Source organism: Triplophysa dalaica, chromosome 24 (genome assembly GCF_015846415.1).
Source record: "Triplophysa dalaica isolate WHDGS20190420 chromosome 24, ASM1584641v1, whole genome shotgun sequence".
Lineage (NCBI taxonomy): Eukaryota > Metazoa > Chordata > Actinopteri > Cypriniformes > Nemacheilidae > Triplophysa > Triplophysa dalaica.
In genome coordinates this window covers 16,603,951-16,621,489 of record NC_079565.1, presented here as the reverse complement: position 1 = coordinate 16,621,489, position 17,539 = coordinate 16,603,951, and the positions used below count along the sequence as shown (strand labels likewise).

Here is a 17,539-nt window from a genome sequence, read left to right as displayed (position 1 = left end):
TACTACATCGCTGCTTGAAGTGTGTGACTTTCATAAACATCCAGTGAAATTGCATCCTAGTCAGAAATAACTGTGTCATAAAAGGTGTGTTACATTTGTGATTAGTTGTCTTCTAAACACGTTTACTGAGGTAAGAAACACATTTGTGTTGTATTATCATTCATGTGTCGTGTTTATTTATTTGAAATGTAATGGACCAGGAGTCTTATGGTTGACATTTTCTGTAGAGAAGACGAGAGCCTGATGATGATGATGATGAACTTCTGTCAATTTTCTCCGTCATGTTTCTCCCTGACCAGCAGATGGCAGCACTGTCAAGCTCTCAGCTGAGACATTCAGGAGTTTGTATTAAACGCATGACAACCACACAATATTTTTGGAAGTCTGAAAACTATTTATGGCACAGAACGTTTATTTGGGAGATTTATTTAATTAGATCTTAATAAATGAGCTAAATGTGGGTATCAGAGGGTTCGGATGACAGGTAGATGTCGTCAACAGAGCACTTAGTGTCCACGGAATGACATCAGAGTAACTCTTTATCAGAGTCGAGGGACAGAGCTGATTGGTTGTCCGGTGCCTGTCTGTCTGCTGATTGGATGATAGGAGATAATTCAACTCCTACACATATCATTCATCAGTTCTGGTGGTGAATATATAGGCGCTTGAACATTGTTGCTTCACACAGTAGAATCAAGTTGTCAAGTTCGCCGAATCGATATTTGTATTGAACAAGAGGACGGATCCAGTGGTGGCGAGGTAAGACTCAACTCAAACACTGACTTTTCTGGCTTTGTTGTGTTAGATCTCTTACGGTGCGGTGCAGATGTTTGTAGGTGGGAGTGGAACATTCGGCTTCTTTACACTAAGAAGAGAAATCCCACCGGTGAAGAATCCATTGCATTGATAATTCTAGTTTTGTCCCAGGTTGCCATGTTTCTCTTGAAGATCTCTCCGGTCCTCGTGGCTTACGCTGTGATTGTGTGTCAGATGTCCTGCTCGCAAGCCGCTCCAGTGAGGTAGATGTTCATCACGTCATGTCTGAAAGCATCAGGAGGTCTCGCCGGTCTTCTCCATCGCATGTGTTTGTGTTTCAGAGGTGCTCCAGACTCGCTGACGGACAGAATCGCACTCATGGACTTTGAAACGCGGCGGTTATTGAGCGCCATCGTCAAAAGTGTGGTGCAGATGACGGCAGAGGAGCCGGTGGATGAAGATAACGGGTATGACATCACGTTACGTAGGATTGTTAACTCCCGTGTTTCACTCTGCCAAAGTCAGATCCTAAAGTCAGAGTTAGTAGAGTCAGGAGGAGGGTCTCTGGGCGGTGGTCTTCCTTGATTTCGGTTCTTCACTAACCCACCTTTGCCTGTCAGAGCATGTGGATCTTTTCCCTGCATGTGAAGCTTGGTTTGTTAGAGCATCTGAAAGTCAAGCATGTGTAGAATCAGGATGATGCATGCGCTGGCTCGGTGTGATAACGTGCATGTGTTTCTCCTGACAGACAGGGCAGATTCCTGTCCAAGCGTTGCTCCAATCTCAGCACCTGCGTGCTGGGCAAACTCTCGCAGGAGCTGCACAAATTACAAACCTTCCCGCAGACGGACGTGGGAGCCGGTACGCCCGGCAAGAAACGCAGCCCGCTGGAGGGCAATCCCTTTCCCAGCTACGAGGAAGCCTTTAACGGCATTTAATCGATCTCTGCGTGTCATCTTGTGCATGTGCGTTCTGCCTGCTCCACCGACGGCACACACAAACGCCTGGATGCATTGCTCTTCTCTTCCTTCCTTCCTTTTCTTTTCTTTTCTCTTCTTTTCTTCCTTTACTTCAGCAGAGACAGGCATGAAACGCCCAGACATTTCTTCCCTTACCTAAACACACACCTCTGAATGTATGTATTCTAAATGTAATGTCTGCTGATGGAAATCCTTGTTTCCTTTATGTTCAATAAATTTATTTTTATATCAGGAATTCTTTGATATTTATACTTCAGTTGTAATGTATTTAAAAATGCAATGACACCACAAATAAAGATGAAAGTCAGCGAGATTTCTGCAGGTAAGACCCCTCACATCCCCTCTGAAGGTGGGCTTTTGAACGGTTTTAAATTGATGTAACTTCAGGTTGTTTCAGACCTGTGATGTAATGTGATGTGTTGTGTCCTGAAGCAGTGTGACGGCACACAAGCGAGCGTGTAATACAGCCACATGTGTCACGCATCGACTGGCAGATTTCCTCAGCCGCTCCGGTGGGGTGGGCAACCGCAACTTTATCCCAACCAACGTGGGCTCCAAAGCGTTCGGCCGCCGCAGGAGAAACCTTCAGCTTCAGTCACGCCAGGTAGACTCATGTGACCTGTGAATAACCGTAATAACTGTATGTGAGCGTTTAGTTCTCATCCACTCTTTTCTTTTTCTTTCAGCCGTGAGGACGACACCACGTCACCTTTTCACCATCTCCTCTCATGAGCTCTCGCTTGTATTTTTTACAAACAAACGGAGAATTGTAAAAATGCACTTCTGCACTTATGTTGTGATCCATATGTATTGACTGAGCGTATACAGAGAAATTCTAGATTTTTATATGAAATAAATGAGATATTTAAAGACATCAGTGTTTATTTTTGCGAAGAAGAATCTATGTGAGAAGAGAATAAATGTCTGATCGTGTTTGTGTAGCGTAAAAATAAATGAAGTCGCCAGATAGATGTGTCATCGGCTCTTCTGAAGGGTTTGTCTCTCACAGAGTTTCCTCTCGTTCACAGTCCTGATGTTATTGTGTACATGAAGCTGAGCTGTGTATTCAGATCCTCTGACATTGTTACGAATTTATTGCAGAGGATGTGAACAATTATAAAAAACAACAGGACTAATTCATTTGATAAAAAGGCAGCTTGTTGTCACCTGCAAATAATAAATATTGTATGTGTTAATGCAAAAACCATCACACACTTTCTTTCCTAAAAGAGCAGAACACACTGATGTGCAGCACTGTCCTCATGCTGTTGTGTTGTTGACTTTATACAGGAAAATCATTCAAGAGTCTAATATTGGTAGTGTCTGCCAGTGAGTAAAGCACTGGTCATCTTCTTTCTTTCTCCTTTGGATCTTTAATTAAAAACAATCTTTCAAAAGTCCAACATTTCATTAAACTAAAAGAAGTGAAAGTGAGGGGATGTCACATTATGAAATGAATGTATTTCTCCAATATATCTTGGCCACAATTACTGGGACCCTTGTATTCAATACGTCTGATACCAGAAGAACAGCTGTGAGTGTTTTCTTGTGATGTCTGAGTCCAGATCCTCCTCTTCAGTGTTCTCCACACATGTTCTAGAGGACTGATGAATGATTAAGGGCCTTTGTGTTACTTCATATTTCTTCTTCTTAAGACTGCCATTCTAATCACATTGGTGTCCTGAGAAAAGGTAAATATCAATGGGAATGAGATTTTCTGGGGGGGTAATGATTGTGGCCAGTGTGTGTTATAGATTTGAATAAAAGATCAAAAGTAGCAGATGTGCTTCACAGCCTTCTTTGCTTATGTTAACACAGGACAAGAGTCTTTGTATATGTGAAAAACTGTGGGTACTAAGAAATGTTTTGAGCGTAGAGAATGATGTGAAAAAAAACACACACACACATCTGTATCTGAAGACTGCTTATGTCTTATGATAATGACACGAGAGGAGAATTTACCTGAAAGATCCTCATTTAATGAGTCACTTTGGACAAGAGCATCTGACAAAGAATAAGACAAAACAAAATAACAAGAAAAGGGTGCGAGAAACAAACTACTTGTTGATAAATCTATGACTGCCATCACAATGTTTGTAGTTCACGTTAAGTGAGTGATTGGGGTTGAAGACGTATCAAATATCTTCAACATGAGGTTGATATGACTGATTTGTCAAATAAACCTATAACTAAGTGAAGTGAAGTGAGAAGTGCAGGAAGAACAACACAAGTGAAGGTGTTTTGAGTTCATGTGTTCATCTGACAAACAGCGGGAGGATAAACAGTGTTCTTCAGCACAGAAATGAAAGGCGTGTGTTTTTATCGTCAGATGAACTCAGCTGTGGAGAATGAACTCTTGTGGTATTCACATGGACCGTCTGTGGTGGACGTGAAATCAAGGAGATGTTTTTCTTCTTCTCAGAGTCGACGAGGAGAGTGCCCTTAATAGTGAGCAGCTGTTTGTCATTTGACTTGAAAAGAAAAGGTATATACGCCACCGCAGCGAGGAAGAGAGAATGTGTGATCAGCTGTTTTAATGCCATTCCGGCCTGTTTTTCCACTGCTGACTTTTCCACAGAGTCACTGGTGTGAAATCAGATATTCTGAAGGTTTCACAGTTAAAGTCTAGGAATAACTGAACCCAGACAGCTCCTCCCAAAGTCTTGCTCTCTTTCAGAGATTGAAACAAAAAAAGCACTCCTGTGTCACAATCCTGAGCTCTGGCTCCACTAACTGTTTTTCCACGCCGGCGTCTCATTCCACATCTGGATTCCAGGCCCACATTTATTTATGCGTCTCGGGTTGTTTTTGAAGGGAAGGGGTTTAAAGTCTTCTAGCATGTACCGTTGGCAGCACGGGCTGGATCTGAAGTCTACAATTACATTTCACCAAAGTCGCTCACTCTGCAATTACACGTTTGACCACAGAATGTGTTGAAGTGCTCGTATGGCAGACAGAAATAGACGCTGCAATGGTTTTCCGAGTCTGCTTGGACTTGAGCCCGGCTGAAACTATGCTGTTGGACTGATGAAGAGACTGAAGCCACATCCACAGCTTCACATCTACACTGAGGGAACGAGTGAACGGCTCTCCACGCAAAACCAGACTCCTGAACGCACGCTGGAGAGCTGAAGGTTTGCTGAAAGAGAAGGTGTCGTGGTGAGTAGCGTGCATGCGTGTCATCATTCTCATCTCATGTGACTTTAGAGGCGTGTTGTGTTGAAATGTGTGATGGATGTGAAGCGTTCACTGAGAACAAACGCACGGCTGCAGGGACACAGTCCATGTACTGTACAGAAGTCTCTTTGTCTCTCTCTCTCTCTCTCTCTCTCTCTCTCTCTGGGTCTCATAGTCAGCATTCCACTCACCCTCAATTCTGGGTTTTCCTGTCGAGCATGCAGTGTGCAGAGTCTTGTGTCATGCGTCTCAAAACAACACAAATAACGTACATCACTTCACACATATATTCAGGGCCGTGCATGGACATCTTAGGTGCTCAAACATTCCTCCAGCTTATATTAAAATACATGGTTTCATGCAGGAGCAAATTGTTTTATAACTCACATGACAAGGGATTCAAATGTTTTGGACGTGTCAGAGGTGGTTTAACACGAGCAGTTTTCATATGACTGAAGGAGTGCTGGAATAGAGCACAGACAGAATGATGGCCTGTTGATCTTCTGTCATTCAGCAGTTTAGTTCTCGTAACCTTTCAACCACACTCCTGTGACCTGAAGTGAACACCATCCTGACGTGACCAGTGGTTTGGTGTGCTGTTGGTCTGTTGAATCTTCCGGCAGATGTCAAGATTCATATCTCACATATCTGAAGAATTGATCTAAAGCACAAGCGGAAAGAGATTATTCATGAAACACAGCAGACGTTTGGTGTCTCCATTAAAACCTCAAAGTTCCTTCGGTATTTCTCCTCCGCCTGATTTGACTCCCGTCTCTGTCTTCACGTTCGGATTTGTAGGTGAAACTAAATTTCATTTCTTTTTCAATGCGTCAGTAGGGTTAGAAACAGGTGAGATTGCGCTTTAAATGCACACTATGGCTGAATTTGAAGACAGCCGAGACAAAACCCACAGACATTCAGAACCTGATCTCTCAGAAGTCAAAAAGAGAAGTAGAGAAAACTGTAGGATCCTGCTAAAGCACATTTGCGCTCAGGGAAACTGAACATGAGAACTATCCCATGCAGCTCATTTATTAGAGGAGTGTGTGTTGAGAGCTCTTCTTCTGCGTTCTCCTTCATGATCTACAGATGAATCTGTGAAGCTCAAACGTCAGTGAGAATCACATTCTGTCCTGAGAAGAAGAGGTCCTTCTGGATTCTCCATCATCTCCCTCCAGAGAAACGTTTGAGCTCTCTTTAATCTCTCACATGCAGAAATCACCTCCACAGATCTGCAAGTTTATAGAAATTGGAATCGATCCGGTATTGTGCAAAAGCCTTAGACACATTAGTATTTTCACACCCAGTTTGTGTGAGTTTCCAAATCCTTTGTCATCCGCTGTGTCATCCGCTCGAGAGAGTCTCAACATCATGGAAACAGTCTATTATTACACGAGGAAAGGCAGTATAAATGCAGACTACAGATGTATATATATACATGAAGAGATTAGTTAACTGAATGTTATTGTGCATCCCAATGAATATCAATTAAACTGCAGTTGGTTTGTTTTGATTTAAGCCATAATAACTAAAAAAATACAGCTAACAAACACAAGAACAACATGATAACATCAGAACAAACATGATCTTTGAAACATTTTAAAAACGTCATTTTGGAACCAAACTCTTCATATAGTGTCTATGTATATCAATGTTTTCAGTTGGATATGTATGTATGTATACATGTGTCTATTTGGTTGTATTGGTGTCCACAGGTGAATGAATAGCAGTCATGTTTAGAGACCGCAGCATGTGGACTACAGTGTCTTGTTGCATGTCATGAATTATTAAGAGATTCCAAAGCCTTCATTAGACACAAGTCAAGCCTTCAGAGATGTGTTCTGAACACACGTGAAGAAGAGTTGAGCTCACGGATTGTGGATTTATGAGCATGTGTTTTAGCTGGTTGTTCTTGAACTTCTAAAAGGTACAGATCTGTCTTTTTTCTCATGATTTCATGTCATTCATCGTGTGAATGATCAACTGAATAATGTGTTCTTGTGTATGTTTTGATATTGTTGGTGTGGTTTCTGTGTTTGGGAGGGTCACTTTAAACAGTAATGTGACCTCATGGAGTAACGTGAGCTCCGGCTGTCTTCTGTCCTCATGAGGAAACTCTTCATACACCGTATGGCAGTAATTGTTGAATCCTCATGGAAACTGTAATGTAATCTTGAATAAAAGTGAGTTTAAAATGACAGGATGAACTCAATTCAATTTGATTTGATTTATATAGCGCTTTTTACAATGTGTATTGTTCCAAAGCAGCTTTACAGAAGCAAATAAGAAAAACTGTTTCAGTAAGATCATTCTGATAAAGTGATGTTAAGAGTGTTTAAGCTAAATTATTATGAGTAGTGTCCCGGTGAGGCCAACACTGCCCTGCTGAGCCGAGAGACCAAACCCCAATGAGAAATAAATGGAGAAAAAAAATCTCAGGAGAAACCAGACTCAGCCGGGAGTGCCAGATCTCCTCTGACACGTCACAGCTGCACTCCCTGTCTGTGATTCAAACTTACTGAGTCAATGTTTATGAAAAAAAGGGAGAGCTTATTTGTTGTGATTTCATTTGTTGAAACTATTAAGTTGTGACTGATATCAGACAACAGAGTAATGTTATAAGCAGGGAAAATAATAATGGCATAATGTACCTGAGTGCAGCTATAACTTCAAACTGCTGTCATGTGATGTAAGTGTTGTAAATACCGTTAAGCATTAATGTGACAACAAGTAGTCCGTCTTTGCTCTTGGTTGGCTATGGAACTCCACCCAAGTAGATGAGAGTTACGTGTTAAAGCAACATCGAGCCGTTTTGGCGTATGGTTCCCCAATATGGTCAATTAGCGCAATTGTCTGATATTAATGTCGTAAATATTACCACTGTATAAGCTTCCATATGGCCAGCGCACTAAATGTTAATTTGTTGACTAGCCAGAAACCGCTGTTACATCATGTCGCTTCATAAACTGTGCATGTACTAAATCACTCTTTTGGCTCCCGCAGGTTATACTACTGGACTATACTAATAGCTCAAACTAGATTCTCAGGTAGCAGTTGGTTGTTAGCCATTAGCGCATAACGTGCTAGCTACATAGCAGCTAACTTGCTAATGATAGCTACACAGCACATTTGCATTGACCCAAAGCACGACGCATGTACGTGAATGTGTTTAGTTACCAATGCTAATAATCTTTTGTATTTTTGGAAACACACTTGTGACCAGGCGTTGTGCTTTGTGTTATGGGTGCAATCACAAACGTACACTCAACTCTCAATGAGAATAGGGCCTAATACAGTAACTATAGATACCGATAACATGAGTCTCACATGCTTGGACTAAGGAATCAGCAACTTTTGAACATAAAACATTAACTGTGGTTTGGTCATCATTTACAAGCGTGACACAAAATTCGTGATTAGGCACGATCACATTACGTAAACTGTTGAAACCCGGCAACATTATTATTATATTATTATTATCTGTAGTCTACCATACGGTTATAAATTGTGGACCAGTAACGTTAATAAACAACCTGAGCACAGCCTAATTACTAATAAACTAAAAAGTACAGGTAAGTAAGAAAACATTTACATATAAGACTATCATATACAATAGCAGAAAGGCTAACGTTATGTCTCCATCCGTTTTGCAACCCGTTGCCTCTTGGAGTTTGTGTCGCCGAGTGTAATCTGTCAGATATCGATTCATGTCCGATCACTCTCTTTCTTTTCCTCTTTGTTTTATTTGCTGGCTCTGTCATGGTGATGGTTTGGAGACTTAAACTAGATCGTTTCGTCTCATTGTTAGCTGTTGGCTATCTTCTCCCAGGCTAGGAGTAAAACGTGACGTATGCTGTAAAGCAGGGGATAGACGAGACTTGTACTGGCCCGAACACAAAGTTACAAGTGTGATTTCAGCTGATAGGAGGCTGCTTAGAAAGCAGCGGCAGTCAAATTTGTTTAGTAAAAAGTTGTCCTACCACTAAAATCATTTTAGACACATTCATTTAAGGTCAAAAAGATGCTCGTTATCGTTTTAAGGATCTTCAAAACAGCAAGGAAATATGACTGACTGCTTACCTTTATTTCTATTAGTACTCTACAAAAGCATGTTTACAAGTGTGAGCCGAAGGAGAATAAACAACATAATAAAGTCTAAACATATATACAGATAGAAACAGAGGTTAGTCAGGACTCAGTTGCTTATTGAAGGTTTTGATGGATTCTGCAGCTCAGTCATTAGAGATGAACAGAGCCAATAGAAGTTTTTGCGAGTGGTCAGAATTGTCTTGAACTATTTGAGGCACATTCTCTATGACAGTATGGAACACCGATCTATCTTTCCCACTTTACCTGCGGTTGAACACTCACAGACGAGAGAAGATCTACTGCCATGTTCATGCACAGTTCCTTTCACTAATGTACATCTGACATACATTTGACACTCACACTTAAAAGAGCTGTTATTAAAAAAGAATTGTCTTTTTACAAAACTGTTCATCCTTTCTTTCTTCCCCTCTATATCAATCATTCTTGTTTCTTGTCTGTGTCTTTCACATGTTTTCTGTACGGCTGCTTTGCATCAAAGAATTTTCAAAAGTGCTATGGAAAGAAACTCGACTTGACCACACAAAATGATTGTGTGTGTATTGTTGTGTGTGTATTGTCACGTCCTTTATTTTGTACCTCTCTGAATTGTCATTTGATCTTGTGATGTGCTTCCATGCCTCATGGTTAAAGTTCCTGTATGTTCTCTTGTCTGATTGGTTGACAATGTTTACTCGTGTCAGGTGTGTGTTGTCAGTCATTAGTTGAAGTGGATCACTGTTGACTCTACATATAGATCTGGCTTCTTGTTGTGTGTTTGGACTGCACATTATAAATAGATTATACCACGGGGCTGTGGAATGCTTGATTCTGATTGGCTGACGAAGGTTCTACAGGTGTGCATTATTTTTCAGTCAAAATCACACCTATGAAGTAGTTCCAGATGTGTCGACTGAATTACAGTTCCATATCACTGCGCCAAGTTGAACCATTACGACGGATTTATACTGTTGCTACAGTCCTCCATTAACTTTGAATATTTATGGAAAGTAAGAAAATTTCTACAATTTGGCTTAAGCTGTACTGTACAGTCCAGAAGATGACAAAAAAAGAAAGGGAAGACCAAAGGCAGTCAGCATAAGAAAATTCATAAAACAGTCAATGAAAAATAACTAGACAAGATTGAAAGTGAAAAACACAAGAAAAACACCTAAAAGACAACAGCTTAAAGACAACGACTGGCTTAAAACAAAAAATGTGTCTGCTGAAGAGGTAGAAAAAGAGCAGGGCAAACACTTTAAACACCACCTGTGAGCTTTCTATAAAAGTGTGAGAACTGCCGCTGGCACTAAATTAATAAATAAACATCAATTGAATACTTGTTCCATTTTTTTTACTTCATGCTTATAACTATTAAATACCAATAAAGTCATTTATACATTTTGAAAAGCCTAATTGTTGGCAGGGTTTTGTCATTACTACAATCACGTGTGCATACGCTCTCTCTCTTATGAGAGAAAGCAATTATTCTGCTTTCTGGCCACTTTCTAGTCATCCTTTACACAAAGTACATTCACACAATGTGACGGCGGCAGCTCTTATGTTATCACTGCTGGTTAGATGAATCAAACCTCATCTGTTTACTGATACATTAGATGTGGACATGCTTCATGAAGTGAATCAGATCTTAAATGGAAAGCAATAAAAGCATCTAGTGTCCAGTGTGACATCATGAGAATATGAGTGATGTGTGTAAGCTCTTCTGCTGGGGTGTGAACAGAAAGAAACTCTTGTCTGATTGGCTGTGTTTTGTGATGGATTGTGTTAAGCGACGCCCCTTTTTGCTTTCACTGTGGACAGACAAACGCCCTCTCTGGACTCTCATCACGTCTCGTGTGGGGGTATGAATCAAACACAGAAAGGGTTAAATGCGTCCTAATAGTAGATCATTGGAAGGCTGTGAAATTGGCTCTTCTGTTGAAGTGGAGGCTTGACACGTCACCTCACTGCTGGACTTCAGTCTAAGAGTAAATGTTCAAGAGGCTCTTGAGAAACACATGAAATCATGTCATGAGCACAGTTTGACGCATGGGACGATGCTTAACTGAGCTTACGGTAGACTTCTCTTGAACCTTCATCTTCATTTCACTTGTGTATGTTTATACTGGTTATTGTCTTTTAGGAAAGTCTCTTCTGTGGCACCCTTACAACAACGATTATCATACACAGACGACACACAGTATAACAACACATTACAAATCCAACAGTCCCTGTTTAATTCGGGAGAGAGAGGATCTGTAGCACATGACCAACTGCTGAACTTCAATGAAGGCACCAAAACAAAGGCTGTGTTCAGATCACACCATCAGAGCCCATTACAGCACACTGACCCCGTCCTGACCCTGACCTGACCCTGACCTGACCTAACCCTACCTTGACCCGTCCTGACCCTGATCTATTCTAGCAAAATATTCATCTGCTTTTACTAAGCTAGTCTGAATTTGATCAAATAAATCTTAAGAATATTTTAAGTTTTCTGCTTTCTTTTCAGTTTAGTTTAGTTAGTTGTGTTTTTTTATCTTGTTATTATTTATTATTACCTATGATTTGTTTGACTTTGTATCATTTTATTTATATTTAGACACTCACTTAGGTCAACGTTACTCTTACTAACACTACAGACGAGTTGTTTTTTGAGTACAGAGAACACTGCAGACTGTTGTAGAATCAGTGCTTTATTTACCCTGGCATTACAAACAAACAGAGACTGCGTGTTTATGATGGAGACGCTCCAAAACATGTGCGGCAGGTGGAGCTTTACAGACCTCTCTCCAGACTGATCCACTGGAGTTATGATCATACAATAACTGCATGCTATCAATCATTAGTTAAGCATTAGTTAATAGTTAATTCATCATTTATAAAGACTTTATGATTAAAACACCACTGAGCAGTTAATAAATACACATGATTATTACACAAGTGTTTATTAATTGTATTTTTATTAATGATCAGTTTAATTTGTCTAAGTTAAACAATACAAATGCAAACCAGTCATGTAGAAGTTATTTGTCAGTGCTTCATTAGATCATTTAGAAAGTGTTAGTAAATAATTAATAAACTTCAATAAATATTTATTTATACTTATCATTTAGTAGTAAAGAAATTATTACTCAGTGTCTTGATTAATGAATGAGTTTATGAACATATTTCTAATATATCATTTATTTGGATTTTGCCAACGTTTTGTGACTTACTGTGCTGAATTTTTAACCAACTTAGTCATTAAAACTACACCAAAAGCTTTGTTTATTTTCTTCATTTTGTTGCTTATTTTCATTTATGTTTAATTTCTTTCTTATTCTATTTGATTGATTTTGTAACTTATTTAGTGCCTTTTTATTTAGATGTAATATTACAGTATTATTTTTATTACATCAAGTGTACAGTTTTGTTTTTTGCATCTCAAAGATAATTTAGTCTTTAAATATCCTTTGTAAAGAATCATTTAGTAAAGCATTCATCACATCGCACGGAGAAACAAGTAGTATTATATACATAATTTAAAACTATATGAAGTAGTTTATTAATACTTTATAAAACACATTTTATTGTTTAATTTAGAAATGCTAAACTGATCATTGATTAAGAATGAAAATACACTTTATAGATATGCTTATAAATGAAGAATAGATCATTCATATCTATATTTATAAACTGCTTGCTGATGTCTAGTAATGTAGGGACAAAGCTTTATAAATAATGAATGAACTGTTTACTAATGCTTAACCACTGATTAATAGCATGCAGTTATTATAGATTTACCATTATTATAACAACTCTATTTGCAAAATCCCACAGAATGATGTCATTAAAAGAAGTAAAAATAACATGAAATATGGAGATACCCTTCTATATTATAATGTATATACTGTATGTATTAGTCAGAAGATTTATATCAGCGGATTTGTCTCTGAAGTGGGTTAAATATCACAAATATCCATAAAAGAATCTTATCTCTTGTGAATGTTGTGTTTTGTAGGGGTGATGTTGAAGCGTGGAGGACACAGACAGAATGGCGACCCCTCAGACATCCAGACAGAGCAGCTACTCCTCAATCTCTACAAAGATGTGAGTCAAGTCTTTGAACAAACACATTTTCATTTCTATTTAGACGTTACAAAATGAGTCAAACATGGAGGATCTTTGAGATGAAAGTAGATCAGACAGCACACACAACACGTCACAACTCATGAACATGAATGAGGTGATGTACAGCGGTGACACTCTGTGTATTATCATCATCATCAGATTAACAGACCAGCAATTTTCTCCTAAAAGTGATTCTTTTCCAGAAGAGTGATGTTTGTGTTTGCGGTTACGCCTCTTTTGAACATGTGGCACAGACAGTTCAACAGTCATGAGGATAAATGAATAGAATCATATTCAAATGAATATATCATGTTATGATCAAGCTGTTATTTTTGTCATTCTCCATCCAGTGGGTCGTATGACACAGGTGACAAACCACATTGACTGTGTATGTGACATTAACATGTTGTTTTCTTGTATTTGTACGTCACACTGAATACAGTCGTGTGTCAGCACACATTGCATCACGTCTGATGTTAGTGTTTGAGTTTGTAATGAGACATGATGAAATTTATCTGACATATAACTACTGTACACATGAGACGCTACGAGAGGGCCAGAGGGTAAAAGAAATGAATATTATGGTGATATTCATGTTCATAATATTTAAATGATAAAGTTGGATTCAGGTCATCTGTGTCCTCAGTGCTTCACTTGAAAAGAACTTTGATTGTAAGATGAAGAAGAAATGTTGAAGATATCTTGTTTCTTCTATAGGTGACTGCTGAAAGGTAAACAGATTTGTGGTATAATGAAGGAGTAAATAGTGATTTGAGATGCACCGGCGGTGGTGTCATGTGTTAGTTCCCTGTGTGTGTGGAGCAGGTGGAGAAGTGAGCGTCATGTTTTATGAATCATTTCTCTTCACCCCTGATGAACAATTAACAGGACACACTTCAGCAGTTTGAACAGGTGCTCGTCTCTGTGCACCACTGAACCTTCCGTCTCTTTACACACACTGAGAGAGAGAGAGAGAGAGAGAGCATCTGATATTCATCTGTGATGTTCACATGTTCCAATGAGATGAACTTGAGGATTAAAAACAGGAGAATATGTGGTGACGGTGCGTCTCCAACCATCTTCACTTTCACCATCAAGTGCAGATGATTCATCCGGAGGAACGTCTCTCAGCCCTCATGAATGTGACACGGCCTTTGAGCTGCTAACATCTGAATAATGGATGGGGAACACATGCTTTAATGGAATTTGTGGGCGTGTGGTATACCTTTGTGATGATATAATGTTCCCTTTCCACTCGATGATCGGAGAAATGACAGAACAACATGAAAATAATAATAACAATGAGATGATAAAGTCAGTCCTGTGAAGTGTGTGTGTGTGTGTGTTCATGTTGTTTGTGATAATTCACCTGTGAATGTCTCTCTCTAGTGTTTACTCTGTAAATGATTCCCATCCCAACACAGCCAATGATTCTGACCTTACAAAAGCTGGACATGTAAATGTTTGCTCAAGAGAGCCGAGCTTTTCCTCCACATTCAGTGGAATAAACCCATTATCATGATGGTCCATTCACAAGAGAGCGTCCTCACAGACACACAATCCATGTTCAGTAAACACACAAATGACTGGCTAAAAATAACTTGCTTCACTGAATCCATACGCAGTAATAATAATTATTATTCTGATATTTTCTTGTATATGTGCAGATGAGATATCTTCACACTGCTGTAATGTGAAAAATAACCCCGACTGCTGTTTACTGTCCTAACCCTCATGTGTTAGAGATGAACATACTACATATAGTTTAAGAATACTAAGATACAACTATACAATACTATCATAATAACACTATTATAACTATGATTCTGTCTATACTCTAGATTTATAGGATTAATAACTTCAGATTCCTGTTTCAGATATCAAATTCTTGACATATTTTGATGTTGATTCTAATTTGTGCCTTTACGAAAATTGACCATGATTTTACTACAGTTACAACAAACATGGTTACTGTAGTAAAACAACGATTATCAAAACTTAACCATGTTTTCGTCAAAGCCATAGTAAACGGTGGTTACTGTAGTAAAACCATAATTTTGCCCTGACTAATAAATGCACACAAAAAACATTTATTTCTTTTCTGTTCTTAAAGTTGAATTTGTACATATTTCATTAGTAACACAATTGTTATTTTGTATTTGATCACCTCTTTTCTATTAAGACCTGAGCAGAACATGAACATTTCACTACAACTTGAATCATGTGAATAACCATGTGTGTGCGTGTGTCTGCGTGTGTGCGTGTGTGTTCGTGCATGTGTGTGGTGTGCCTGTATGTGTGTGTGTATGTGTGTATGTGTGTATGTGTGCGTGTGTGTGTGTGTGTGTGTGTGTGTGTGTGTGTGCCATTAAAGAAACAATAGTGAACATTTCATTGAGCAGACACTTTTATTCACAGAGAGCATGTAAGGTTTTGTCAAAGATGTAAAAAAGCTTCAGAGTTATCAAAGTATTTATCGTTATGTTGTGTTATGACATCAGCTCATGAATGATGTATTGGCTCACTAAATGTTTCCCTCTGAATGTGTAGAGTTGTGTATAAATGACATTTTCGCTTTATTTTGGAAACATAACCAGTGACCTGCACACAGTCTCAGCTCATGAATCAGATGAAGTGATGAATTTTGATCTGGAATAGTTTCAGGAGACATTTGAATACATCACTGTCTTGTTTTCTTCCACCCCTCCACATGTAAATATAGAGAAGCTGGAAAACTCATTCTGTCATTTTTACTCCAGCTCATGTTGTTCCACACTTTGATAAGTTTCTTTCTTCAGCAGAACACATATGGTGAATCATATGAAGTGAAGGAGGCTTGTGTGTGTGTGTGTGTGTGTGTGTACAGCAGGATGCATGTCATAGAGGTGGACTCGGTCCAGCGCTGGACGGAGGACTTACGGCACATGACGGAGGTGGAGTGCATGTGTGTTCTGCAGTCCAAACCCATCGGCGTGGATGAAGACGCGGCGGGTGAGCTCATCGTATCGGGGGCGGGCGCTGCGAGCGATCACGTGACCCGTGATAACCTGCAGACGCTGCTGAAGAGGGCGCTGGTGGTCAGCACTGAGCTGGGGAAGATGTTTCAGCGGCTGGAGAGAGGACGCTGGCAGAGAGTTCACAGCACGGCCATCAGGGTCAACTGTCATGTGCGCTCTCTGATTCAAGAGTACAGCACGGCCAGAAACGCCCCGCCGGAGATGCAGAAGGTACACAACAACCTCCTCCTAAACAAACACCAGTTAAAGGAACAGTTGAGATAAACAGGATGACTCCGCCCTTTCTTACTTCAACTGAGTAGAAGGACACACAGTGAGAATATTATGTTTGGGGAGCACAGGGGCTGGATGAGTCAGGGGTGGTCAGATGATGCTAGGCCTGTCCTGTAGTATAAGTCACATGACAGTTGAAATGAGATTTTAACGTGGCAGAGGAGATCACGTCTAGAGAGACAAACAGAGACATGAGAGTGAGTCTTTCTGATGTGACTGTTTGTTCTTCATCTCTCTTTCAGTATGAGAAATGTCTGCTGGAAAAGTGCATGGAGCTCAACGTCATAACTGAGAGGTGAAGAACTCCACCACACATCATCTCACGCCATCCCGTCCTCTCAAATCTGACGTGTCATTTGTTCTTCAGATGTCTTCATACTGAAGACGAATACTTCCTCAGATCCATGAAGGAGGCCATTCACGAGATCCTGACCGATCTCAGCGATTCTTTTAGCCACATGATTGATATGGCACTGGCCAATGAAATCCAGGTATGCACCTCACCGACAGTAGACGTAGAGAACTGATCCTCGAACAAAGAGAACACAAACACTCATGTGCTCGTGACAGTGTTCTCAAGACTCTTCTTCAGTCTTTCACGTCGATGTGTGGATCAGCTTACACAACAGCAGACACACAGATACTCTGGCTGTAGACTGATAAAACACTTGACATGTTTCAGAATCACACCTGTTGACACGTTCAGATGATGTGTTGGTCTGTAATCCACAGATTCTCATCAGACAGATTGAGGAGTCTGATAACGTTCTCTCCATCAGCGCTGCCATCAGTAATCTGCTGTCTTTAACTCAGGATGGACCACAGCTCTGCAGCATCATCGCAAAGGTAACACACACACACACACACACGTGCGCACTCACAAATATGCTTTTGACATATTTTAATGTATGTCAGTATTGGATATCTGACATACAGTATGTGTAACATGATATTGAAAATGTATTTAAAGGTATGGCGTGATCACTAAATGTCACATGATACCACACACATGACTGCTTGTGTCACACTTGAACACATGTTGTGACTGGAACACAATTAAAACGCAAGAGAGCGCCTGCGGACACCTTCACGAGAGACTGATGTTTGCTTCAGGTCTCTGGATGAACGTCTGATCAC

The 17,539-nt window shown here is 39.8% G+C and overlaps 2 protein-coding genes across 3 annotated transcripts in view; both read left to right on the top strand.

Annotated features, from left to right (window-relative positions):
* Positions 1-579: 579 nt before the first annotated feature.
* Positions 580-2,543, top strand: LOC130414356 (calcitonin gene-related peptide-like). 2 transcript variants are annotated; one of them, XM_056740210.1, is made up of 5 exons: positions 580-759; positions 928-1,019; positions 1,098-1,223; positions 2,169-2,340; positions 2,423-2,543. In XM_056740210.1, the coding sequence occupies exons 2-5, from the start codon at positions 934-936 to the stop codon at positions 2,426-2,428; spliced, it is 390 nt and encodes a 129-aa protein (XP_056596188.1). In that variant the 5' UTR covers positions 580-759; positions 928-933; the 3' UTR covers positions 2,429-2,543. The 2 variants fall into 2 exon arrangements, with proteins under 2 accessions (XP_056596188.1, XP_056596187.1); XM_056740209.1 differs by lacking the exons at positions 2,169-2,340; positions 2,423-2,543 and adding an exon at positions 1,505-1,939.
* Positions 2,544-10,215: 7,672 nt separating this feature from the next.
* LOC130414006 (protein inscuteable homolog) overlaps positions 10,216-17,539 on the top strand; it is a 20,194-nt gene continuing 12,870 nt past the window's right edge. Inside the window, exons 1-6 of the mRNA XM_056739606.1 lie at positions 10,216-10,232; positions 13,017-13,091; positions 15,979-16,339; positions 16,645-16,697; positions 16,770-16,893; positions 17,135-17,248. Coding sequence (XP_056595584.1) covers positions 10,216-10,232; positions 13,017-13,091; positions 15,979-16,339; positions 16,645-16,697; positions 16,770-16,893; positions 17,135-17,248 — 744 coding nt within the window. The remainder of the gene's footprint in view (positions 10,233-13,016; positions 13,092-15,978; positions 16,340-16,644; positions 16,698-16,769; positions 16,894-17,134; positions 17,249-17,539) is intronic.